The 26455-nt window shown below is 34.3% G+C and overlaps 1 protein-coding gene across 2 annotated transcripts in view; it reads left to right on the top strand.

Moving 5' to 3' along the window:
- The window catches only part of Stxbp4 (syntaxin binding protein 4), a 162224-nt gene that overhangs the window by 82163 nt on the left and 53606 nt on the right, over positions 1 to 26455 (top strand). For both annotated transcript variants that reach the window (XM_046420648.2, XM_046420647.2), the window contains 4 exons: positions 3044 to 3220; positions 9940 to 10056; positions 11071 to 11120; positions 13215 to 13348. In XM_046420648.2, coding sequence (XP_046276604.1) covers positions 3044 to 3220; positions 9940 to 10056; positions 11071 to 11120; positions 13215 to 13348 — 478 coding nt within the window. The remainder of the gene's footprint in view (positions 1 to 3043; positions 3221 to 9939; positions 10057 to 11070; positions 11121 to 13214; positions 13349 to 26455) is intronic.

Raw genomic sequence — 26455 nt, 5'->3', positions numbered from 1 at the left:
CTAGCTCTGTCACTTATTGTGTTTGTGATTCTGAGTAAGTTGCTTAACCCTTCTGTGCTTCAGTGTACTTTGTATAAAATGAGGAGAGAAGTCGACACACCTCACATCACACAGTGCAGATTAGCTGAGCTGACAGTTAAGACATTTAGAGCAGGGCTGGCTCACTGAGCCGTGAGCGCCTGTGTGCACCGCGACTGTCTGGTGTGAAGTTGACCCAGCTGTGTCCCTGGTGACTTTCCTGATCTCCTAGACTGAACTGACATGTGGTGGGCTAAATGGATGCCCCTTTCCTTCCAGATATTCCTTTCTAAGGGTACATTCTATTATGAGATAATTACTTGTAGATATGAGAAAATAAAGCTCTCTGTGCCAGGGTGTGGTTGGTCGGCCACAGCTCTCAATCCTGCACCTGCTGCCAGTGTTACTTTCTGATGCACGTTCTCCTAACAAGGCTGCCCCAGCTTCAAACTCCTTTGCCTGTCATACCATTTCCACCAGCCCCTGATGCTTTCCTGCCCTCTCCCCAGCCTTTATTTTTAAATTTTTTTATAGTTATAGATGGACAGCATGCCTTTTTTTATTTATATTTTCATGTGGTGCTGAGGATCGAACCCAGTGCCTCACACATGTTAAGCAAGTGCTCTGCCAGTGAGCTACAGCCCCAGCCCTCTCCCCAGACTTTTTTGTTTTTTAAATCATTGTTCCCCTATAGGAATCTGTTACTCTAATGGAAACCCATCCAGCACCATTTCTCCAGTTTGCCACATGCCTTCTTGCCTCTCTTCTTCTGTTCAAGTTCTGTTTTATGCTGTGGTGGAGGTTCTTGTTTTGTTTTGTTTGCCTAACATACCCTCTTCCCTTCCTCCTTGTAGCCAAGTCATGCCTGATGTTTTAAGCTAGCCAGAGCAAGACTGATCTTTTGCCTCTTTATATTTTTATCACATAACATGATTGTCTAGATGTAGTAGCTACCTAATAAATGTTACTGATGACCTAACCTGTTAACCCTGCTTCCAAAGATATTTAGAATCTAACCACTTCACACCATCTCTGCTACTGTCGCCCCTGTTCAAGTCACAGCTAGCTCTGCCTGTCTTTCTTGTTCTTTGCTTCCACTCTTGCCCACCCCTACAGTCTAGTCTCAGTATAGCAGTGAAAGTAATCCTCTTAAGATAAGTCAGGTCAGATCACTTCTTTGCCCGAAACCCTCCAATCACTTCCCATCTCACCCTGAGTAAAACCAAAGCCCTCATAATGGCTTATAAATCCCCTTAAGATCTGCCTTTCCACTCCAACCCCATCCCCACAAATGGTCCAGGCACCATTCTGCCCTTAATTTTGCATTACTCTTCTCTTCCTTTTTCTTACTACTCACTATCTCTTATCCACCGGCTTCCTTGCTCTTCTCCAAAGATGCCAAACACAATCCCATCTCAGGACAGTTGCACAAACTGTTCCCTTTGCCCAGAAAGCTCCTCCTTGGGAAATCATGACTCCAGCCCTTCTGCAAGTCTCTGATCAAGCATCTCCCCAATGCAATCTGCACTGAAAATCCCTAACCTGCTGTCTGTGTCTCTAAACTAGGATGCAAATTCTGAGGAGCAAGAGGGAGGATCCTGTCTATACTGTTCACTGCTTATCCTCAAACCTGACAGTTAAGTCCTTAATAAGTGCTTACTGAATATAGGAGTAAAAAACTGACCCTTAAGAATATGTCCACATTCCTAACTCTCTCAGCACTTCAAATGTATTTAAGCTCAAACAAAAGCAAGTGCCTCTTAACAGCTCCAAGAAAATTAAAATAGCCATAGTTTAATATTAGCCATAGCAATTGGAGCAGAAAGTTCCATTGCAGAGAAGAGAGATTTCTGCATCAAGTAAAGAAAAAGAAATGGTTTACAGTATTGTAACTGCCACGTTAAATTATATTGGTGTCCTGGAGAATGATCTTTGACCCAAGGCACATTTCAAGAGAGTGTTTCTGGTCACCCTGACCTCTTCCTAAGAGACTAGTGTAATGGGGATTTTCATTATGTTTATTTTGTCATTTAAAGGCAGAGTTAAATGGTGAAAGGAGAGTGTTGATGTTGGAGTCAAGAGCAACTCTGGACTAAAATTCCGGCACTATTGTGTATCCTAGAATGGGATGTATAACTTCTCTAGATCTCTGCTTATGTATGAAATAATTTTTGAATAATACCTTCCTCCCAATGTAGATCTAAAAATTAAATGAAAAAATACAGTCAAAGCACTTGAGATAAAACAGTATTTAAAATTATCTTGTGAACATTGCCTTCTACAGATTTTGCTACAAAATTACACCTTTGGGCTTAAAAAAAAAAAAAAAACAGACTAATAATGTATAGGAAAAAAACCTTGGGCCCTGGGTCTTGGTCCACAAAGAAGCTCCACGCTATAAGACTATAAATCTCCCAGCAGCATCCAATGAAGCTGCAAGAGCCTTCTAAGAACATGTGCCCTCTACTACCTACTTGAGTTTTGTTCTTGTTAATTTTTTCTTTTTTTTAGTTGTAGATGAACACAAAACCTCTGTTTTATTTATTTATTTTTATGTGGTGCTGAGGATCAAACCCAGGGCCTCACACATGCTAAGTGAGCACTCTACCACTGAGCTACAACCCCAGACCCCCTCCTTGAGTTTTGTTAATAGCCTCATTTTTATCATTTGAACTTTCAGACTTCCTTGAGTGCTCTAGTCAAATGGCAAAACCCATCTCTGGAATCATTTTCTTCTATTTTCCATCTTCAATTCTTTTCAACTTCCCTTATTTTCCAAAAGTTAACTAGGGTGTGTAAAGTAAGAAATTTCATACTGAAAAATTTCCAAGAATTCAACAAAGGAAGAGTATAAGACCAGGCACTGAGTCCACATAATAAAATAATATGAATATTAATTTTCAAGTGAAGAACACAAGTGTATTAAGTTTTGGAAGTATAACTTTCAGAATGAGGAAAATATTTTGTGAAGACCACCTTAACTATTTTCTACTTTTTTTTATGACATTAATTTTGAAATCTGCAGGAAGCCAAAGCTGTAGTGGAAGAAACGAGGGCTCTGCGAAGTCGTATTCATCTTGCTGAAGCTGCACAGAGGCAGGCCCATGGAATGGAAATGGACTATGAAGAAGTGATCCGTCTGCTAGAAGGCGAGATTACAGAGCTGAAGGCTCAGCTTGCTGATTATTCTGACCAAAATAAAGTAAGCAAAACAGACTTCTCTCCTAGTTACCATGGTTTCCCTGCCATTGTCATGTATCCTGTTTTCATTTTCTTTTCATCTGCACTTCTAAACTAGGTCAGTGTTTGTCTTCTATTATTCAATGATAGGATGATGTGCTGTGAGGAGGTAATGTGAAGGTTGTGAGCTGCCTTTATCTGGATAGCTTTGGGATGGAAAAGCATGTGCCCCAAATTTATTTGGGTCATTGGTCAACTTTCAGTTCAAGCATTAAATCCTGAAACTGTTTAACATTTAATTGACTACATTGGTTTTCTCCTTCTCTTTCTGAACTTGCTAATTTGTTTTGTGGGGATTGAAGGAGGGGATACCAGGGATGGGTTTTGCTCTTTAACTAGAGCACTTAGGGAAGTGTGAAAGTTAAAGAATTTTTGCCCAAGACCCAAGATAATTAATGGGGGAAAAAAAAACTAGCTTGAATTTGGGTTTTGTTTTGTTTTGTTTTGTTTTTAAGATATAGGGTGTACTCAGGCTCTAATAGAAGACCCCTGAATTTCAATAGCAAAATACTAAATGTTTTTCAGAAGGCAATGTAAACTTTTCTTTATGTTAATTTTTTATTATGTGGATGTTTTTACATTGTACATATACATTTATTCAATGGCCTTCAAAAACTATAGTAGAAAAATAATTTTTACTTCAATGAAGAAGAAAATTGAATAAATTGAAATAGATATTTTATAACTTCATAGGGTTGTTCAGTTATGAATATAATAGGTATTGATCCCTTTGATCCAATCACCTTTCAAGAGAAAATAATGTGCATTTGAATAATTTATGAATGTTTACTTAATCATAAAAAGAGTTTTAATTTTTTAAAATATACCAATTGAAAATGAAATGAGCTTTAGAAAAGCAAAATTTTCTTTGGCTAGCTCATAAGTCAGTAACATATTTCTCACGGTGGTCTACTTAAACCAGTTCCACAAGAAGACTGAAGTTCCCATCTCCCTTTGACAATAACAAGGCCAGAGGGGAAACACATCACCTGAGAAAGCAGCAATACTTCTGTTTTCATTTTTTGACCCAGAATTTACTTCCCCAAAACAGATATGTGATTATTTCATGTAACCTTTACCTGATTATGAAAATATTAAAAGTATTTTTGTAATTAATTTTAATTACTTTTAGAGGGAAAAATTAAGTCCTGGTAGGGAGAGACAACAGGACCTTCCTAGGTAAGTACTCAACCACTGAGTACATCCCCAGCTCTTTTTTTTTCAAATAATATAACATTCAAGAAAAATTGCATAAAATTATTTGATATTTTTAAGTCTTACTTACCTGTTAATATAATTAATTCAGCTTTCTCTCTTTAGCATAATGGGGGTCTCGTGACATCCCTTAATAAGAGCCTAAACTAAGTAGAAAGCTGTCTCTGAAAACAATTTCTTTAAAGAAAAGTTGTGAAACTTGGGCATCTCAACAGTCCACATTTTCCAATCTCATTATATGTGAGAAATGAGGGAGGAAAAAAAAAGACAAACTTTTATTATTTGTGTGAGATTACTTAAGAGACATTGACCAAGATGTTCACAATTAGGATTTAAATGTTTACTTTTAAAGACAGATTCATTTTATAACAAAGCTTTTATTTTTCATTATAGATTTTTTCCTTTTTTGTTTACTTACTTATTTGTGTTTGGGTGGGGGGCGTAGGTTGTGGTACTGGGGATTGAACCTAGGGTCGAACTCTCACTGAGCTACATCTTCGGCCCTTCGGCTTTATTTTTTATTTTGAGATGGGATCTTGTTAAGTTGACAAAGCTGAACTTGACTTGAAATCGTCCTGCCTCATTTTTTCATTCACCTCCAAATTAAGAATTCAAGCATTACTAATCCCCTTGAAGATCCTCAGTGTCCCTTTCCAATTGTATTCCCTTCCCTTGCCTTTCAATAAAATCATTGTACTGGGTTTAATATTTACCATTTTCTTAATAATTTTACTTCTTCTCTCTGTGTGTGTGTGTGTGTGTGTGTGTATTCCTTAACAATATGTTGTTTCGTTTTGCTTATTTATCAACTTTATATAAGTAGAAATATACATATGCATCATTCTAACTTTCTGCACTCAACATTTTGTTCCTTCAATTCATCTGCTTGAAATCTGTTCCTAGTTCATGTTTTTAATCTTTCCTTTTACTCCACTGCATGGATGTACTACAGTAGAGTTAACCATTCTACATTCATTAGGCAGTCCAGTTATTCTGTATTCTTTTTTTTTTTTAAGAGAGAGAGAGAATTTTTTTAATGTTTATTTTTTAGTTTTCAGTGGACACAACATCTTTATTTTTTATTTTATTTTTTTAAAGGAAGAGTGAGAGAGAGGGAGAGATAGAGAGAATTTTAATATTTATTTTTTTTTTTAGTATTTGGCGGACACAACATCTTTGTCTGTATGTGGTGCTGAGGATCGAACCCGGGCCGCACGCATGCCAGGCAAACGCACTACCGCTTGAGCCACATCCCTAGCCCCTTTTATTATTTTTTTATGGGTTGCTGAGGATTGAACCCAGTGCCCTGCGCATGCCAGGCGAGCGTGCTACCGCTTGAGCTACATCCCCAGCCCCTGTATTCTTTAATCATGTTGCTGAAAACATTTTTGTACATAGATCCTGTTAGGAGTAGAATTGCTAGGTTGGACGATAATTGCATATTCAACTTTACTGGGAAATGCCGAATTGTGTATGAAAGTGTTTGAGCCAATTTGTACTCCCACCAGTAATGAATGAGAATTACCATTTACTCAAACAAAGGGTTATCATTTACTCAAACAAAGGGTTATCTTGCTAACCCTTTGTTTTTAAATTTTTATCAATTTGGTAGGTGTAATAAATTTTATATCATTATAGTTTAATTTGAATTTCCTTGCCTGCTAATGACCTTTTGATAGTGATATGTGAAGACCAGTGGACACTGGCTCGTGAGAATTAACAGCATGCATTCTTTCTCAACTCCATGTTCAGTGACATCAGGTTGCTGGCTTGAAATCAACCATAATGGTGTTATACCCCCAAGTATTATCACCCAGGGCTTTGCCGCCCAACCCTGCTAGCCATTTGAACATATAATGTATTTATTATGCATTCATGTTTATGTGTGAAATGCCTCATATCTTTTGAGCATTTTCCATTGGATTATTTGTCTTTTTCTATGCATGTATAGTGATTCTTCTGGTTACTGATCCTGTATTAAGTTGTATGTTATAAAATTACTCTCTAAAATTTGTGGATTACGTTTTTACTCTGGTGAAATGGCAAGAATTCTTGAAGAAGTTCTTTCATCTTCGAAGACATAAAGATATTCTTTTATATTTGCTTCTAAAAGTTTTGATCCTCCTATAATTTTTAAAAATATTTCTCTTAGTAGTCAATGGACCTTTATTTATTTATATGTGGTGCTGAGAATTGAACCCAGTGCCTCACACATGCTAGGCAAGTGCTGTACCCCTGAGCTATATCCCCAGTCCCTTATAATTAGTTTTGTGGTACTCTATGAGATGGGGATACATTTCAGTCTTGTGTGTTTGTTTATTGATTTGGGGTCTCTCTATATTAACCCAGGCTGGGATCAAACTCAAAATCCTCCCACTTCAGCCACCAAGTAGCTAGAATTCCAGGCATCCACCACCACACCTCTCCTATTTTTTTCTTTCTTCTAAATAAATAACCTACTGTCTGATCACCATTTATTTGAAAATCTCCTTCTTTCTTAATTGACCTACAAATCATCTCTGTCATATATCAAATTCATATGTGAGTTGACCTTTAGTCTCTTTCATTAGTCTATGTATATTCCTCTGCAAAAAACATAGTATGTTGTTTACTATATCTTTTACAGTAAATCTTGATATCTCATCATTCTACCTAGGTTTTTTTCCTTCAAAATGTTTATAATCCTTTTATCTTTTCTTATCTATTTCACACTCAGCTTATCAGTTCCTTCAAAAGAAAAAAAACTATTGTAAATTTTACTGAAATTTCATTACATATATAGGTTAATTTGGAAAAAATCTACATATTTATGGCTATCTTTATTTATCAACATTACAGAGGCACAGGAAGGTTAATTGCATTGTGGTCAGAGTATCTAATTTACAGAATAACAGCTCTTCAAAACTTGTTAATAATGTCTTATGAAATTTGTTCATGGCTTACTATGTAGTTGGTGCTTACAAAGGTTCAGAGTGAACTTGGAAAGAATTCTGCAGTTAATGGATACTGTTGTTCTTTATAGTCCACTAGTTCAGTGTCATGGTGGGGGCACTTAATTCTTCTGTATTTATATTCATTTCTTTGTCTGTTTGAACCATCAGTTTCTCAAAGAAATAGGTTAAAATCTCCCTTGCAGGGAGATTTTTTTTAAAAATGTTCTTTATTTTGAAATAATGTTATTAGATGCAGTCAAACTTAAGAGTAAGTTTCTCATCTACTGTGAAAACATAATGACTATTTCATCTAGCAGTCTTCTTTTTCCCTTAATATTTTTATTGATATTAATATAGTTAGGTAATATTTACCTATGTATTTTTTTTAGCCATTTACTTTCAACTTTTTAGTGTTTTTATGTTTTAATTTTATCTGTGGTAAATAACATATAGCTGGACTTTTTATCCATTTATTAATTTTTGGCCTTTAGTTGGAAACACCTTTCCATTTATAGCTTTTATTTACTAAAGCAGTTGACTTCGTATCTGCTCTCTTATTTTATTTGCCCCATATTTTCTAGTCTTATATCTGTGGCTTTCCCCTTCCTCTAAATATTGGAAACACTTTAGAATATAAATCTAATCATCCCTCTATACTTCTTTTTAAATTTTTTTATATTTTACTTTTCCCTTAACCTTTAACTCTATTAGAATTTGTTTTGTATAGTCAGAATTTGTTTAACTAGATCCTGTGTTAATCATTTTCTGTGTTCAGCATTCTTTACATCTCAGGTGGTCTTCCTTGCATTATTTCATTTCTTCCTCAAGGGTATCTTTTAAAAATTCATTTAGTGAAAATCTGTTGGTAAAATGTCTCCAGTTTGGGAAAAAAAATCTTGATTCAGTTTTTATTCTTGAAATATATTTTTGCTACATTTTAGATGTTAAGGTGATATTTGTTTCATGGTTTTTATATCGTGGTTGTGATGTCAGCTGTCAATCTATCATTTGTTTGCAATATTTTTCCTTCTATATGATTTTAGTATCTCTTTGGCTTTGATGTTCATCATTTTGACCTCAGTGAGTTATGTGTTAACGTATTTAATTTCTGTTGTTTGGGATTTATTGAGCTTCCTTATCTGAAGAGCAATGTCATATGCCATTTCTGGAATACCTTAAGTTATTTCTCTTTCATTCTTTCTAGTTACTCTTGTGAAATTCAGATTGTGTATATTATACATCTTCTGGCAATTTTCTCCTTAGCACTCCTCCTCCATTCATATGTTAATTTGTGTCTTCTATTAAATTATCAGAACTTTCTTTACCTGTTTACCTTTGTCTTTTAGCTGTATCTAATTGAATATTAAATCATAAACCATGTCTCTGATTTAATTGTGACTACATTTTTATTTTTGAGATTGATTTTTTGTTATATAGATTTATTTTGATATTTTTGTATCCTTTTATTATATTTTAATATATTCTTGTGTAAACATTACATTATTGCTTTATATGTTGTATCTAATTACTCTAATATCTGCTGTCTTTATAGATCTGATCATATAAATTGTTTCTTTTAGCTGACTTTCTTTTCAGGAACTTATTTCCTCACATATTTACTGATTTTTTTTTTTTTTTTTTTTGGTGAGGGCATGTTCTCTAGGTACATTATGTATGGAATTCTTTAAGATCTGAATTTAGAAAACAGCTCTACATAGAAGTTTTGGGTTTGCTTCTGTTTTCCTGGGACCAATTTAAATAAATTTTCAGCTTCTGGATATTTAGGCCACTTCGATAATATAAATTCTGATCCCAAACCTGTGTGAGCGGGGGCTTATGGTTAAGAATTATTCAGGAGAGACTTTTTTATTTACTCACCAGAGCCAAAATCAAAACACTGTTTACTTATGTGAAAATTGTTTCTTCCTCATTTGCTCATTAAAATTTTGTTGCCATTTGTTTCTGATAAACCCTACAATAGGCTTCCAGGGATTAGCACATATCCTCAGAGCAAATTATGTTTCAGTACTCCCTTACCAATGAGTGAGTTCACTGGATGTTACTGTTACTTTTCTCCATGGAATCTCTTTATTCCCTGCCAGATACGCCTAACATGGGATTTTATTATAGTAAATAGGTTGTGATACACTCTCAGGGGTTTCTGTCAGCATCTGGTAAGACAAGTTGCTTAAAAAAAAAGGAAATAATTCTTTTTTATTTTATATATATATATATTAGATGTTATTATGTATTTATATAAATACACACATTTTAATTATGTTTAAATAAAAATGTAAGTGTATTTTGCCACAAGACTCAATAAAGTCATATGTAGCTTATCTCACAAAACTTGCAGCATCCCTGTGAAAATTAACTTTATGTTCACAATTAGTTATACATGTCCTCCCAAACTCAGAAGACATGTACATATTAAGAGAGAAAATAAATTAAGTGTAATATTGAGTCAAACAGAAAACAGCAATATAATATTTTTTTAAATGTGTAAGATGCTCCTTTTCTTATCTCTGACCAGGAAAATGTTCAAGATTTAAGAAAGAGAATTACAGTACTTGACTGCCAATTGCGAAAATCAGAAATGGCTCGAAAAACTTTTGAGGCATCCACTGCAAAGCTTCTTCATTTTGTAGAGGTGAGTTTTTATGTTATAGTCAGCCCTCTGTCTCTGTGGGTTTACATCTATGGATTCACCCAACCACAAATGGAAAATATTCAGAAACAGAAAAAACTCCCAATAGTTCCAGAAAGCAAAATTTCATTTTTCCATACACCAAGCACCATGCTGAATCCACATGAATGAAGTGATGTGTAGGTGCACACTGCTATAGCTTACCGCTTTCACAGAGCCTAGGTCTCTCCAGCACTCCTTATATGAGTATTGTTCTCCTGGCATCTCATTCATGATATACTGTGTAGTTAGACACACCATGATTGCATCTGTACTGAACATGTACAGTATAATGCAGTATAACATTGATTTATGTATTATTTGCATTGTTTTAGGTATTGTAAATTATCTGAAGATGATTTAAAGCGCACAGGAAAATATGCATAGGTTATATGCATGTATAATGTGCCACCTTATATAAGGAACTTGAGCACCTGCTGGTTTTCTTATCCTCAAGGGTCCTGAAATCAATCCCCCATAGATACCAAGGGAGGACTGTATATTATATCGCCTACTGTAATATACATTAGGCAATGTAATATACATATAGGCAACTGACACTGATAAATACAACAGTGTTCAGTGGCGAATGAAATATTCTCTAGTCTCAAAACAGCAATGCTGACTTATAAAGTCAGACTTAGAATTACCTAGATCATGAAAAGACTGATTAACATTATATAGATTTTTTAAGAAAAATAATTGAGACTGAATAACATGATTTCCAAAAATGTATAACTTAATGAATACTTTCCTAAAAGTCTTGATACTAAGAAAATAGAATTTGATAAACATTTATCCTCTAAAGAAATGTTTTTATAACTGTTATATTCTGAGTAGAATTACATCCTGCTATATCAGAAACATCTGTTTAATCAATGGAAAGGGAGGCTGTAAATATTAATTGGGCCAATAAAAGGTCATTTTTTTAAAACTATTAAATTTACATATCCCCTTCACCATCTTATTTGTCACTAGGCTATTCAAGAAGTACTTTCTGATAATTCTTCTCCTTTATCAAGTTTGAGGTGAGAAATATTTAATTTTTTTCTTCAAAGTATGTCAACGGATTAAATTCTGTACCTGGTAATTGTGATTGAAATACCAAAAATCTCTTAAATGATCTTAAGATGCTGAATAATTCCCATTGTACACTATTATTCAATGTTGTGGAATAATATGAGGACAATGGTTTTTTTTATTAGCTCTGTAAAAGAAATTCCTGGAAGTATTTAGCCAGTCATTATAACCTTGAACTATAAAATTGAGGTAGGAGTCACCTACCTCTTGTCTTTGTCAAGAATGCCGTAAAGATGAGTTTAATTTGAAATTCTTGAAGCTTCCTGTATGTGAATAAAAGTTACTAGCCATAGGTGCCTTGCTAAAGGTCATTCTCAACCCAGCAGATTAGTTGTTGTGTCAAAAAGAATTTTGCAAATCTTATTCATGGAATCAGTTTCTTTTACTTTCAGCAGTCAGTAGGTATAGATAAAAGAAATATATTTGGAAAATGCACCTTGATTTTCTTATTATTCACAAAATGCTTCGCATTTCAAGTTTCTTACTAAGAGCAACAAACATAAAAGTAAGATTTATTTCAAACTATAAGTTTAGGGTCATTTTGATACATGATGAAAGACATATAGAAAAGAAAGATTCTTGCTTGTGCATTTTGAAAGTGGATTTTTCTTCATCTTATAATAGCTGTCACTAGTTCTAAATATGTCTTCTACTTCTGGCAGTATCACTTGCAGAAATGGGAAAGCTCTGCCCTTTAAAGTGAAAATAGCAGTTTAATAAAGGAAATAAACGAAGATATTTTAGGTGCCATATGACTTTTTTTTTTAATTTAGAAGAATATCTACAGTTGTTCACTTTTAAGCTATTTTGATATAATGTTTATTTTTTAGAGTAAAAGAATCTGACATTTTCTCATTGTTATCCATGCTGCTTATAAGATATTTATATAAATTCCATGGTTTTTATTTATATTAAGGATCTTAACATTCAGTAATCAAACTGAGGATATAGCTCAGTGGCAGAGCACTTGCCTAACAAGTGGGAGACCCTGGGTTCAGTCCCCAGCACCAAAAAAATAAACAAACAAATAAAAATATTCAGTAATTCTCTTACCCTTAAATGGATTAAGTGTGTCCCCCACAATAACCCCCTAAGGTCTCATTTGATTTTGACTAATTTAAAAATTTTGCTGTTAAATTTCAAGGATAAAAATTACTATTTAAAAGCCAGCATCTACCCTTGCTTTAAATTATTTCATGGAAAAAAGGCAACTGTAAAAAACTATCATAGCTTTTTGCCATGTCATGAAAAGTTAAGCACTAGCGAAATCTAATTCAATCTTTTTAACGTACCATATCTTCTATATGAATATTAGCCTTGATCATTCAACGCAGAACAAGACTATGTGAATTTGAGAACTGGTTCTTTAATTTCTCCTTGTGAATTAATACCATCATGCTTAAGAAGATGGATTGTAAATGATGATGATTTTATCATTAGTTTAACATTATCTCTTTTTTCCAAGTAAAGGTTTTGCTGTAGTGGTTTTCTGAGGAAAACTTAGGACTTTTAATTATATCAGGGTACATTTATTTCAAATGACATTTGACTTTTTTAAAAAAAAGTTATATAAATGCGCTAGGCTATTTTAGATTTAGAGGAAATGAAGGGCTTTAAGAGATAATTTCAAGAATGAATGTATATATTTATGTTTGCTATATTAGAAATTTTAAGTAAATATATTTTAATATGCCTAATTTAAATTTTTACCAAACTAAATAAAAGGTTTCATCATGTTAGCATATAAACATTCACAAAATATGTCCCAACAAATAATCCAGGAGGTAGGCCATCCTTCAGTTGCTTCCTCCTTATATATGAAGTCAGTGTAATGCTTCAGATGTTCTTATTTAATATTTTATAATAAACAATTGAAAACAGAAATATTGTTTTATGTTATTTACCTCATGTGTGGCTATTTTGCATTTTTTTTTACATTCCTGGATAAAGAAATATTTTTGATAATGAATACCAATTCACATTAGCAAAGATAGGTGTGTTTGTTATGGAACATATTCTAGTTCATTTCATTGTTCTCTCAGTGAAAGAAGAGCTGTGTTAGCCTCTCAGATTTCCCTCACGGCACTGGGAAGGAATGGACACAACATCCTAGCAACCCTGGCATTGGAATCTAAGGAGCTTGTTAAGTCTGTTCGTGCCATACTTGATATGGATTGTAAGTTTTCCTCATTTTTTTCACTTTTTTTTTCTTTTTTTAATAATTCACTTAACGAAAGGAGAAAATTTCAAGTCAGGTAGTTTAATTTCATTGAATATATTAATATATTGGTTTGCCCACATTAAATTTGATAATTAACTGATAAAAATCTTAATGCACCAATTTTATGGGGAAAATACTTGCTTTATTTACAGTGTTCAAAAAGGGTTCTAATTTAAGATTAAGACATGTCTTTACTTTTGTTTCCATCCAAAGTTTCTGTCTCTTTTTTTTCTTTTTCTTTTTCTTTTTTTAGAAACAAATTAAATTAAACCCAGAGGCAACTTACCTTAGTGCTACATCCCCAGTCCTTTTTATTTTTTATTTTGAAACAGGATCTCCTAAGTTGCTGAGGCTGGCCTCTAATTTGTGATCCCCCTGCCTCAAACTCTCAAGTAGCTATGATTACAGGCATGCATCATCTTGCCCAGCCGAAAGTTTCTTTGCAATGGAAGAATAAGTATAAATATTAGAAGGTAGAATCAACATTGAGAAATTTTTAAATAAAATAGATGAAACAAGATGTATCTGTCACTAGATACCCCTTGAGTCAGCATTGAACTAGAAAGAGAAGCAAAGTGATTCTCTAAGGAATTTCAAGCACCCCAACTCACAGAGAGACATCCTTGGAGGAAACTTAAGTAATAGAAATTTTCATCTTTCCCTCTTCCTATCTTTCAGGCACTTTCACCTCTTATTTCTCTATCTATTTATGTATTTATTTTTGGTACCAAGGATTGAACTCAGAGGCACTCAACCACTGAGTCCCATCCCCAGCCCAATTTTATATTTTTATTAGAGACAGGGTCTCACTGAGTTGCTTAGCGCCTCGCTGTTGCTGAAGCTGGCTTAGAGCTCACAATCCTCCTGTCTCAGCCTCCTGGGCCGCTGGGATTACAGGCATGCATCACTGTGCTCCACTTCACATCTTAATTTTTACTTCTTTTTATATCCATTTCTGGTATATCCTTTATTTTCCTTCCATGTAAATTATAATTTTCTTAGTTATATCCATTATTTATAAAAATTGATAACATGTTCTAATTGTACTATAGAGGATAAATAAAAGGAAGATGATACATAATAAAACAATATATATGTCAGTAGGTAATACACTGGGAGATCTATTGTAGCCTCAGATGCTTGTATCTGCATATAGAATCTCTACAAATGTGAATATATATTGACACAAGTAAGTTGTATTATCAACTTAAATAGCATAAGCACATTGCTGTGAGTAATATGATTGTCTAGAATGGTGACCTACTCTTGGTAAAGGTCTGAACAAAAGGAAATACAATCTTCCATCATCTACCTAGTAGTTATAAGCCTGGAAAAGCTTATGTATATTAAAACTGTGCATAAATATTTGGGGTTTATCTAAAAATTGGGTTATATTCCAGGCTCATATGACTTAAAAGGTTTTTTTACATTATGCATGTCTAATAGGACATTTGAAAAGCAGATAGAACATAGAGCAATTTGTTGCACAAGACTATGGATAGATTCTATAACAATAGGCTATTTAGCTTTCCTGGCACTCTTCCACTAAATACCAAAAAATACCCCCAAACTCAGTAACAATAGATAATGCCTTGCAAGTTTCCAAAGGTATTCCTGAGTGTGGTACCAATTTATTGATAACTCCCAATGTTGATCCTTTTTTTTAAAGGTGAACACACAACCCAGAATTACCTAATTATGCTCCATAAATGAGAGGAACTACTTAATAGGGAAATTATAGACAAAGAAAAATAGTTTTCAGTTAAACCTAGATAATATAATATTGTGAAGATAGATATATTGTTAAAATAAAATGAAATTATCAAATTTAAAGAGACAATATGAGATTGCATTCAAAATACAAGAAGTAGCTGCCATGAATAAAGATATTTTTTGAAGAGGACTTTTACAAAGTAATTTTAAATTTTCTTTTCTATTACATGATGATAATACCTACTAAAAGTGTTGTAAATATTAAATTATATTATATGAAGCACCTATTCCCATCACATTTCATAGTATAAAACATATATGTAAAGTTGAACTTTCCATGTAGCACCAATGTTTTAATTAATTATCCTATTTACCTTTGTTGCATAACAAACCACCTCAAAACTTTATGACTCAAAACAACAATTTAGTTTTGGCTCTCATGGTCCTCCTGGTTAACTGGGCTTTGCTAGGTAGGCCCTTCTTGTTAGAAAATTTTCATGTGGCTAGAGTCAGAAATCTGCTTGGGTTGTAGGCATCTGATTACTCTGCTGGGTTGGACATCCAAAAGGGAACTCAGTGTCAGTTTTGTGTTAACACATACTTCTATGTGGTCTCTCTGGTATGGTAACCTCAAAGTAATAAAGCTTCTTACATGGTATCTCAAGCCTTCCACAGATGTTTAAGTGAGCAAGACAGAAGCTGTACTATCTCTTTTATGACCCAGCCTCAGAAGTCACTCAGCCCTGTTTCCACCATATTCTATTCATCAATGCAGATTCCGGGAAAGGGACTTACACTCCACCTATGGATGGGGAGGTGGAAAGTCACATTATAGAAGAGCATATAGTCAGAAGTCATTTTTGGAAAATGTGGTCATCTTTGGAACTACAATTTGCCATAGTAGCATATGTCAGATGTTATTTAATTTAGTTATGATGGCTCAGTATCATCATTGTAAGTATGTATTTATATGTAGCATGTTAGTAGAGAAATATGCTGTGCAGATTTTGTTTGTTTGTTTTTGTGTGAGTTTGTTTGTTTGTTGTCTCTTCTCTTAATATCCCTATCCACTGGTTTTCTATGTGCCAGCCTCTAACATTCCACTTTCCCTCTTGTTTGCCACTCTTAATCTTCCATATGCTAAGGACCAGATGAATGGGTACCTAGGTGGATGGTTGGATAGATAGACAGATAGACAGGTAAGTAGGTTGGTAAATAGATAGGTAGATATAAAATTTTATTAATTAAATGTCAAAATAATAAGCTCTGAGCATGTTTTTGATTAGTAAATGGCTTGGCTTACTACAGAATAACATTCTAAGATCCATTGTATAGCTTTGACTTCACAGATATGTTACACGGAATATGATAGTATCTGCTCACTTTATGCAATAATTATGTATTTAATATTTCATATACCTACTACATTTTAAAAAATCAAGTTATATGCCAAAACCCATAAAAATTTATTATAGAAATTCTGTGGTTTGTAGAAGTGAAAACATAATCTTATTACATTTTATATGTAAGCTCAGAATTTTGTAAGTCAAACATTTTTATGTTGTCTTGAAGAGTGGAGAGAAACACCTGTGTAGACATAGCCCAGTGGATATTGCCATCATTAATTTTAATTACCTCGCTAACATTAACCTTTGTATCTGTCAAACATGATTATTCAAAGAAAATATTTGAAATTCAGCAGAATTTCTTTGAAAGAAAGGAGAAAGATTGCATCTACACTTTCTATTCATTGCAAATTTATATATGCTTTTCTGTTTAAAACTAGCGAAGAGTTTCTATGTTGTCATTTTATTTAAAAATATGATTGTTTATATTAGCATATTTTGCAGCATTTTTATAACTGTTTAGGACCTATTTTTTTTAACAATTCAGAGAAAGTCAATTCACTTTTCTTACTCTTTAAGCAGTGGGTTTTGTTGTTATTGTTGTTGTTGTTGTTGCTGTTGTTGTAGTTATTGTTGTTTTACATACATAATGGGAAAGAGAAATTTAATATAGTGAGGTAGATAATTTAGCCCCAACCCACACCTCTTTTTCTTTGCCATGAGTATCTGGTGGTTTCAACTTACAACTGGAAATGTTTACTTGGGTAATTGCCTCCATCTTCTTTTGATATAATTGTACTTTAGGATGCTATCCTATGACTTTTCCTCAGAAATATGAAGGATAAGATTTCTTTGGTCTTACACCTTAAAACCAGGCTCTAAGGAATACCTAGAATGTCTTCATTCTAGGTATTCTGAACCTTTTCTGGATCATGAATGCCACTGAAATCTAATGAAGATCTTCTTCCCAGAAATGTGCAATTATATACATTTTGTATCCATTTTCAAGGTATTTATGAGCCCCAGCCTAAGAACCCCTCATGTGGAGGCATAGGGAATACAAATGCTACAGCACTGCAAATGTGGCAGTTTCTCCTCTCATCAGAATACTTGTGGGGGAGTAGTCAACCAGCAGTTTGAATCCATATAAACCGTGTTCCATACAACCTTTGATGTTCCCTGGAGTCGCTCTAGAGAACATTGCAATTGCTCATCCAACTTCCCTGGACACATTACTTAACCTCTGGATCATTTCCTCATAGAAGATCATAAAAAAGTGGAGATCATAATAATATCCATATGGCAAGATTAGAGAATTAAATGAAGTTCATGTAAAGTACCAAACAGAGCCATTAGTAGTATAAAATGCCTCATGTTTTGGTGTTGCTGTTGCTGCTCTTAAGGCTACTGCTAGTGCTGTGTGATTGTTATTTAAGCAAATAATTTAAACGTACCTTCTCTCTATGGTAGGTGTTAAATTATTGTCTACAGCTTCTTTCAACTTGGGTATATTTGGAAATATGCTAAATGAGAACTTTTCTAAATACAGAACATTTAATGTTGTTATTGATTTTGAGTTAAAATGTCATCATGACAGGAAACCGCAGCTAAATATCTGAATCAGCACCTTACCTTTCAATAGTTTATTGCTAACCCTGGGAGCTTTGGGCTGTTCTGTTACATTGCTTTCCGTGAAACAGAATGAAGATAGAATAGACATTTTCACTCAGTATTGGAACCCCAGAGACACTTTTGCCAATCTTCATCAATTTTTATGTGATCAATATCATCATAATACTTTCATGTAATCTTCATGTGAAATAACTACTTGCAAGGAACTGGATTCTTTGTTTGAGTGACGTAAAGAACAGCAAAATAATTCTGTAACAAAAACAAAAAGAGGCAGTTCTATTTAAAATGAATTTTTTAAAATCTGGCCAGATATCTCATAGAAGATCTTTAATAAAAAGAGACCTTATTGCATTCCTGGTAAGTTGGCAGTATAAGAAGAGGCATCAAACTACCTCCTTCAAGATTCCTATGGAAATGATAAATAGCTGATAAAAATAGGGTAAAAATCTTCAAAAGCCCTGGCAATGAAAGAGGAATCTTAGGATCTTGTCAGTGTGGGGCAGGTAGAAACACATAAAAGGAAAGCACAAAGGGTCAACCTTTTCCTTCTTCTGATGAACAACAGTAGCATTTATGGGAATAACTGGCCAGAGGGTACCCTTAATATGTTCTAGCTGATGAATAAAGTCGGAGGTGGCTGCAGAGTACATAGGACTTTTTCACTGTTTCATTTTGAGACTGTGACATTTGTTGAAATCCTCAGAGTTCACACACATTCTTTGTCAAGCAGAGGCCAACCAGGGCTTGATACTTGAGGAAGCATAGATGCACTTAGGTCTGACATGCACTGCGGCACAAGGGAGGCTTTAAATGTAAAGGAGCTGGCACAGCAGCTTCTGCATCAAGTGCCATATGGCTCTGCACAGCCTCCTCGAGTGCTAGCTCACTTCCCACTCCCCATGGACTGCTGCGTCATCCTTATATTCACAATGTAAACACACATTGGCCAGTGCCCAGCCGGAGGTTTAAGAGAGTGACTCCTACAACTCCATCAAATGTCAGGCCAATAAGGGAGCCTCACTCACATCCTTTAAAAGGGCAAAAGCCAGTTCTGAATAAGATCTCTACATTCAAGCTTTTATAAATAGAAAAATGAAAAACATGACATATACACACTCATGTCATTCAAGCTCTTATAAATAAATGTACGTATACATATAAATCTATGTGTATGAAAAGGGCCACCATATTAAAGCAAGAATATTCAGCTGTCAAGATTTAGAATAGACTTTAGGATCAAGATTGTGGAGTGATCTCATGCTCCCACTTTGCCCCTCCACTTAGAATTGACATTTCAAATTGCATACATGTGTATTTTGAAAGACAAAAAACAAGGAAAGAAGAACCCCTGCTCATGAACAGGATGAGTTTATCATAATAACTGGGGCTTTAGCCTCAGAAATTCATGGAATTGAGATGAGCAATTGGAGCTAAAGTTTCTTTGCCCAAAATGACCTAAATGATGCCTGAGCAAAGAAGCAAGGAGCAGGAATCCTCCTTAGAGAATCTACTTTTCTTTCTTAAATTACTCATGTATTAGGCATTTAAAAAAAAAAAAAAACCCTCTCTAGTGTTGGAGCCATCTGGGCCTGCCACTAATTACAGTTGAAAGTAAACATTTCTCATCCTCTACAGGTGGGAATGTAACTTGGCACTGCATCCCTGGGAATCAGCTTTGCAGTATATATCCAGAGCTTTTAAAACATTCCTTAGAAAGGTTTTGAAAGTTTTTAAAAAATGGTTTTTAATGATCATATATTTTAACTCAATAATGCCAACTATTGGTGTTTTTGCAAATAACAGAATGAAATATGTGCATAAATATATACGTATAGGTATTTTCATTCAGCATTTCTTTTAATAGCAAAAATATGGATGTTCAACCCTTGCAAATTGGTTTAATGATTAGATAATTTTTTACTCCACCAATTGAAAACAAGGACAACCTTTTCCCCTCCCCAGCAATAACCATCTGATTCCATGTATTGCCTGGATTTAGGTGTTCCCATCAGATTTAGCAATACATTCTGAAGCTAATTAGAAGTTATGTAAGCCAATAGAAAGGTTTTATGGGACAAGCAACAGTACAACATTTTTAATGCTGCCATGATTTATCATTTAGATCCTTTTCTTCTCTTGGATCCACAGTTCACACTTTATATGGCATCTTCTCATTCTACTTGTCCTAGACATCAAACTCCTATCATTATTTTCTCATTTCTCCCAAGATCATATTCTTTATTACCTAGCATGAATTCATCAAAGGAAGAACTTTGTTTCTTTAGTGAAAGTTAACTTTAAAGAATGGGCAGTACAGTATTGTTCTCCCCACAAAGTAATCTTACTATTTATATAATCTCTCTTCTTCTAGAATTGGGAAAGATATTCCAAGCATCAGGGAGTAGCTTATTATGTGATTGTATATTTCTTAATAAACAGCTTTACCTGTTTTTATAAGGCAAAATGGTTCTATGGTGACTTAATTTTTAATGCCAGAAATTTACCACTATAATATAAAATCTCTCCATTCAAGGAAATGGTAAATGTATGTATTCTTTGTATTGTTGCAAATTGAAAGTCACTTTGTATTATTGCAAATTGAAGGACACTACTATGTTTCCATTAAGAAAATATATCAAATTTAACCTTGGGCACTTAATTTGTTTTAAATGGGTAAATTACTGTTAGCTTCAAAAAAATAATTTTTCCCTGGCACAATTTTATTCTAGGAAAAAAAAAAATTCTATTCCTTCAAGAACTGCTTATCAGATATCTACAGTGGGCTGGACCCTGGCCTACGAATTTAGATAAAAGTATAAATAAGGTTCTTGATGTCAGGCAGCTTAGGTCATTGGTCGTGGGCAGAGATGAACAAAGGAATAAGGAAACATTTAGTGCCAGGTGCTGGACAGTGTTACACATTCAATAAAACCAGGTGATGTCTTAGCAAAGAGTTAATTGGGGATGCTATTTAAGATTGATGGGCAAAGAAGTCCTCTTTGAAGAAGTGGCACTAGACCTCAGACTCAGACGGAAGAAAATTCATGGGAAGAGATTCTTAGGCCCAGGAGAAAAGCTGTGAGGCAGGAGCAAACTTGACATACTTGATGAGAAGGAGGAGAAAAATTAAAAAAACAGTGTATCTGATACACAGCTTAGGGTGATATAGGAAGAAGCCAAATCACACAGGGTTTTAAATACCATGCTAAGGAGTTTGGATTTTTATTTTGTGGCGTAGAAAGCCCTTGATGGTTTTAAAGAGAAGAAACGTGTTATAATCTGCACTTTAAAATATTGCTTGAACAGTTAGTTGACACTAAACTCTTAAGAGTAGCAAGAATGAAGAAAAAAAAAGAAGGGTTAGTTTGCTATTAAAATATCCAGGTGGAGAGTAGAGGTCATTTGTCATGTGTTTGGAATAGCAAAAAAACAAATGTTTATTTTAAAAAGAGAAATTAGTTTTATGTCAGTGTGAACACCTGAAATTCAGTATTAATGTTTTAAGTTGGTATTCATGTGTGTATTACATCAATGAGTACCTGAAAGTCCAGTAGCACAGAGCAATTATCTGTTGTCATCTTGACTCTTAGACTACCCCATGTTTTTCTATTGCTTCATCTGTGCATTTTTCAACTATTGAGTGTTTGCTTTTTTCATTAAACAAATTCCTGAGAAACTGTGGTGCCAAAATTATTTAGTACTACCAGATATATAGCAACAATCTACTACTATCTTGGCACATAGAAAGCAAACATACACAATTTTTTTAGTTATAACAATCAGGAAACCATTGTTTCCGGTGTTTAATATATGCAAACAAGTATCTAATGTGAGTCAATTAATCCTCAAACTACCATATATTCTGGGTTTTCATAGAAGATCACAACTAGGGAAGTATCTAAAATATATTCTTTAATCATATATACTACCAATAGCCTTAAGGTATAAAATCATGGCCAGATAAGCAAAACTTAATTTCTCCTGCAAGGCAGGGATATTGTTGCCAAGGGGATTACAGGATGTGCAAGGTCTAGGATTTAATTAAGTAAAAATCTATATATCTGAGTACAAACATGGTAAACAGACTGTCACATAAAATGGTTGTTAACTCAGAGGCAGAAAAAGAATGCAAAGACTGCTTCTAAGATTGATGATATAGAGAATTATCAGTCTTCCAAAAGATGAAACTCCAATCTATTCACAGTTAAAACTGTGATGATCAGATATCTTAAGTAAAATTCATGTTTCAGTCCTTTAACTGGACAAGCAAAATATGAATGATGTCAGAAAGAAATATTTTCCCTCAAGGCCTGAAAACATCTTTATCCAAACTGAATGCATCTTTTGGTTAATGGAATAGGTGTTCTCCAGAGTTCACATGAGGACGAAGTTTTAACAGCTCATCTCAGAAAAGGAAGAATTATTCAAATGTGTGCAGTGACAGCTTTCATAATTATTTAATATGATAAAATAGTTCAATTTAGACTTAGAAGTTCAGTTCCTGCCTTCAACAACAGAATATTAACATTACTAATAGATCATATCTTTAAAAATTATAGATATGGAAGTTTTTTTTTAATCTCTTACACAGTTTAAAAGTGCTATTTTCATTAATATGTTCTCCCAGCAACCCTGGACAATAGACATTATTTACCATTTAAAAGATAAGAAAGGAGCAAGAAGGCTCAAAGAACATAAATAATTTTGCTTAAGTCAGAAACTTGGAAAGATGATGCCAAAACCCTAATTTAGATCTTCTGATTCTAAATTCAGGATTCCTAATAAATCCTTTGAGTCAATTCAATTGACCTTTTTTTCTTAAGAGTGTATAAAATCACATGGTATCTTATAACTAATGACATCTGAGTTGGAAAATACCATGACCTCCCTGAGTATTACCTTCCTCTCCCCAAGGAGAGGGTATAATGAAAATTTCCTCAGGGATTAAGAATGAAAGTACTTTGCAAATTATAAAGCACTCTGTAAATATAATATTGTGTTTAAGTGGGTTTTTAAAAACTGAAATCATTGAACAAAATATACCTTGTCTAACTTCATGACTTAAAAATACTCAGGATAAAGCAATAGACTGCACTGGCTCAGGGAGCTTCAGTAGTTTTCAGCAATATACAAAATATCTAACTCATTGATCATGTTGGCTTTCTCAGGAGGTAGGATTTTATATTTGAGAAATAACCATTAGTTTTTACATAAAAATTAGCTGCTTCTGGGCTGGGGTTGTGGCTTAATGTTGGAGCACTTTCCTAGCATGTGTGAGGCACTGGGTTCAATTTTCGGCACTACATATAAATAAATAAAAATAAAAGGTCCATCAACAACTAAAAAATATATTTTTAAAAATTAGTTTCTTGTATGCTAAATGATAAACTTTATTGAAAAGATAGATTTATGTTGGCTTCTAAAGAGGCAGAATAGGGTAGTGAAAAGACCATATGCTACAGGATTCAAATTCCAGATCCCCCATCTGATAGATTGTGCTTCTGTATCTGAGTGGCTAGCTGGTTAAAACAAGGTGACTTGCACGTGGTAGGTACTAGATGCATCATCACTACCATCTTCTTCATAATATCCATCATTAATTATTGTGTCAATGGATCATTTTGTCTTTATAACTGTAAATTATTATCTTCCTCTCCCCTGCCTCTTCTTTATTTTATTTTATTTTATTTATTTATTTTGAGAGAGGGAGCTTAAAATCTTGGAAGTCAGTGGTGTAAGATATCTACTAATGTAGACTTCTGTGGTATATCACTATTAAATTACTCCTATGAGAACATGTGAGACAACATGCACTAAAGCCCCTAAAAACAATTTAAAAGTAACATTTCCCTCTATCAAGTAGCAGTAAAATTTGGGTAGGAAACCCATCTACAACTCAAATTTATTTCATGCTATACAGGCTAAAAATTTTTTTAAGTATATATATACACACACATTATATATACTTTTTAATATATAATATATTATACTTTTATATATAAATATGTATTATATATTTATATATATAATATATTAATATGTACTTTTTATATATGTATATATAATATATATAAATAATGTGACAGCCTCGAGGATCTTCCAGAAATAGTTCATATAGTCTTGGCATGTGGAAAGAGATGCCTTACTGAATTTGTGCAGAAGATAAATACACCAAAATTGCCCAGAGAAGATTCCAGGTAGCCAGAGTTTCTGCAAATGTACAGACTGGATTTTCACAGGTGTTTCATCCACATGAGGCTGGAGTAAGTCTTAGAGATAAGTGAAGGAAGAGTTTTCCAGACAGAGCCAACAGCAAGTGGAAAGGTCCTGAGGTAGGAGCATGCCTAATGTGTTTGAGAAAAACCCAGAAGATAGCATGATAGTGAGGTTCCATTCATTGCATCACTCAATCCTCAGCCCAATTGTTTCCTTTCAGAAAGGCCTTTTTTCTACTTCCTTTTTTCCAGCCCAATTGTTTCCTTTCAGAAAGGCCTTTTTTCTACTCTTACTTCACTTCCTGATTGTACTGTCTTCACAGCACTTCACATTATTTTTCATTAATGTGTTCATTATCTATCACTTTTATTAAAGTATGAGTTCTTTGAGAGTAGAGTTCTTGAATGTCTTGTTAAGCACAATTAGTTAACACCTCCTACAGTGCCAGGTATGTAATAGGCGCTCATGGGAGACCCACATTTCGTAATTGGGATTAGTTTCTAATAAATGTTTAATATTTGATATATAATATTTAATGTATTTATTTTAATTCATTTACTTAGGATTGAATTTAAAACACTGAGGCACCATTATTCAGTAGATTGTCATATTAACAATGGGCCCATCTACGGTGGTAGTCAATGTGTGAGGAAACAAGCATGCTCATATACTGCTCATAGGTGTCTCCATTCAGCTTTTTTGGAGAGCAGTCTCACTGTGTCTCTAGGAATCTAAATGACATTTTCTTTGACCTTGAAGCTTCACTCCCAATAAGTGTACACAATTACCCATCCGCATGCATAAATATACAGAAATATCTACGTGTACATAGAAATAGATGTCTAATAGTGGTTCATTCCACAAATATCTGTTAAGTACAGAGGCCACTTCTGCTAATGTTGAGGAAGAAGTAGTAAAATTCTAGGAAGAAGAACAGAATCAACTCTTCTTTCTTATAGACCCTAAGTGGTTACCACCCACCATCTACTGGGACTTTCTGACTAAAATATGCCCAGGGAAGTTCATGCCTGATAATAGACCTGGTAGAAGGGGAGAAAAAGCCCAGGCAAAGTTTCCTGAGTGAAAGTCATGAATGTGAGTGAAGACGCTGCACCAAAGCAAGCCTTAGAGGTGAAAAAAAAGAAAATATCAAAGACAAACTAGGAGAGTGGACCTCCCCCTACCAAAGTGGGCAAAGAATACCAATGCTGCCTCCTCAAAGTAGGTCATTCAGTAGTGCAGGCCAGTGTGTTGTGATATGTCCACATCTGCTGGACTTGTAGTACTTCCAAAAGAAGCTAATGAGGATGTGGTTGTTTAATTATGGACATACCTGGATTTATTCCAGACTCCACAGAAGCAGAGTTTTTTATTTTTTCTTGTTTTGCCTTAATTTTGGATAAAAGGTGTCTAATCTCATGTTGAGAGAATAGAATGAGATGTGGCTTATGGAGTAAGAAATCCTAAAAGGCAATGCCACTCTATACAATTACAATAAGAAAGAAAAGGTAGCAGTACACAAGTAAGTAAAGAGAAACTTCTCAGAGCTCTTTTGATGAACTTACATGTTTAAGAAGTGTAGAAAAGATGGACAAAGAAACAAAGTAGAACTAACATGAACTTTTAAGAATAGTGTCAAGGAAGTTAAAGCCAGGATTAATTTAAACTATTGGAAAAAATTAAGGATGAGAAGAGGTACACTTAATAGAGTGATGAAAAAGAAATAAATTTTGTATATTAAAGTAACCAAGGGGACAAGGCTCAGTAACATCTGGGACAGATTCTTTGAGTGGTCCCCACCATCCTGTGTCCATGCCCTTGTGAGATTTCCTTCCCTGGGGTATGTTCAGGACCCATGGTTTTCTTAGAACCAATGTAAGCAGCAAAGGTGACAAAAGATACATGATTCTGTTATGGAAGATTTTATTGCCTTTTGCTGGAGTCTCTCACTGCTTGCTGGCATCAAAGAAACAAACAGCTTTGTTAGGAAAGTAGCTGAGGGTAGTCTGTGGGTAAAAGCCTTCGGTCCTTCCCCAACTGAGCCTCAGATGAGATCACAGCCATGCTACACATATAGATTGAAGCCTTGTGAGATCCTAAGCAGAGGACTCAGCTAAGCCATACCCAGACTCCTGACCCTCAGAAACTGGGAGAT

The sequence above is a fragment of the Marmota monax genome, unplaced genomic scaffold, assembly GCF_021218885.2.
Source record: "Marmota monax isolate L192 unplaced genomic scaffold, Marmota_monax_Labrador192_F-V1.1 WCK01_AAM20220418_F8-fsc00064, whole genome shotgun sequence".
Taxonomy (NCBI): Eukaryota; Metazoa; Chordata; class Mammalia; order Rodentia; family Sciuridae; genus Marmota; species Marmota monax.
This window is presented reverse-complemented; position numbering and strand designations above follow the sequence as displayed.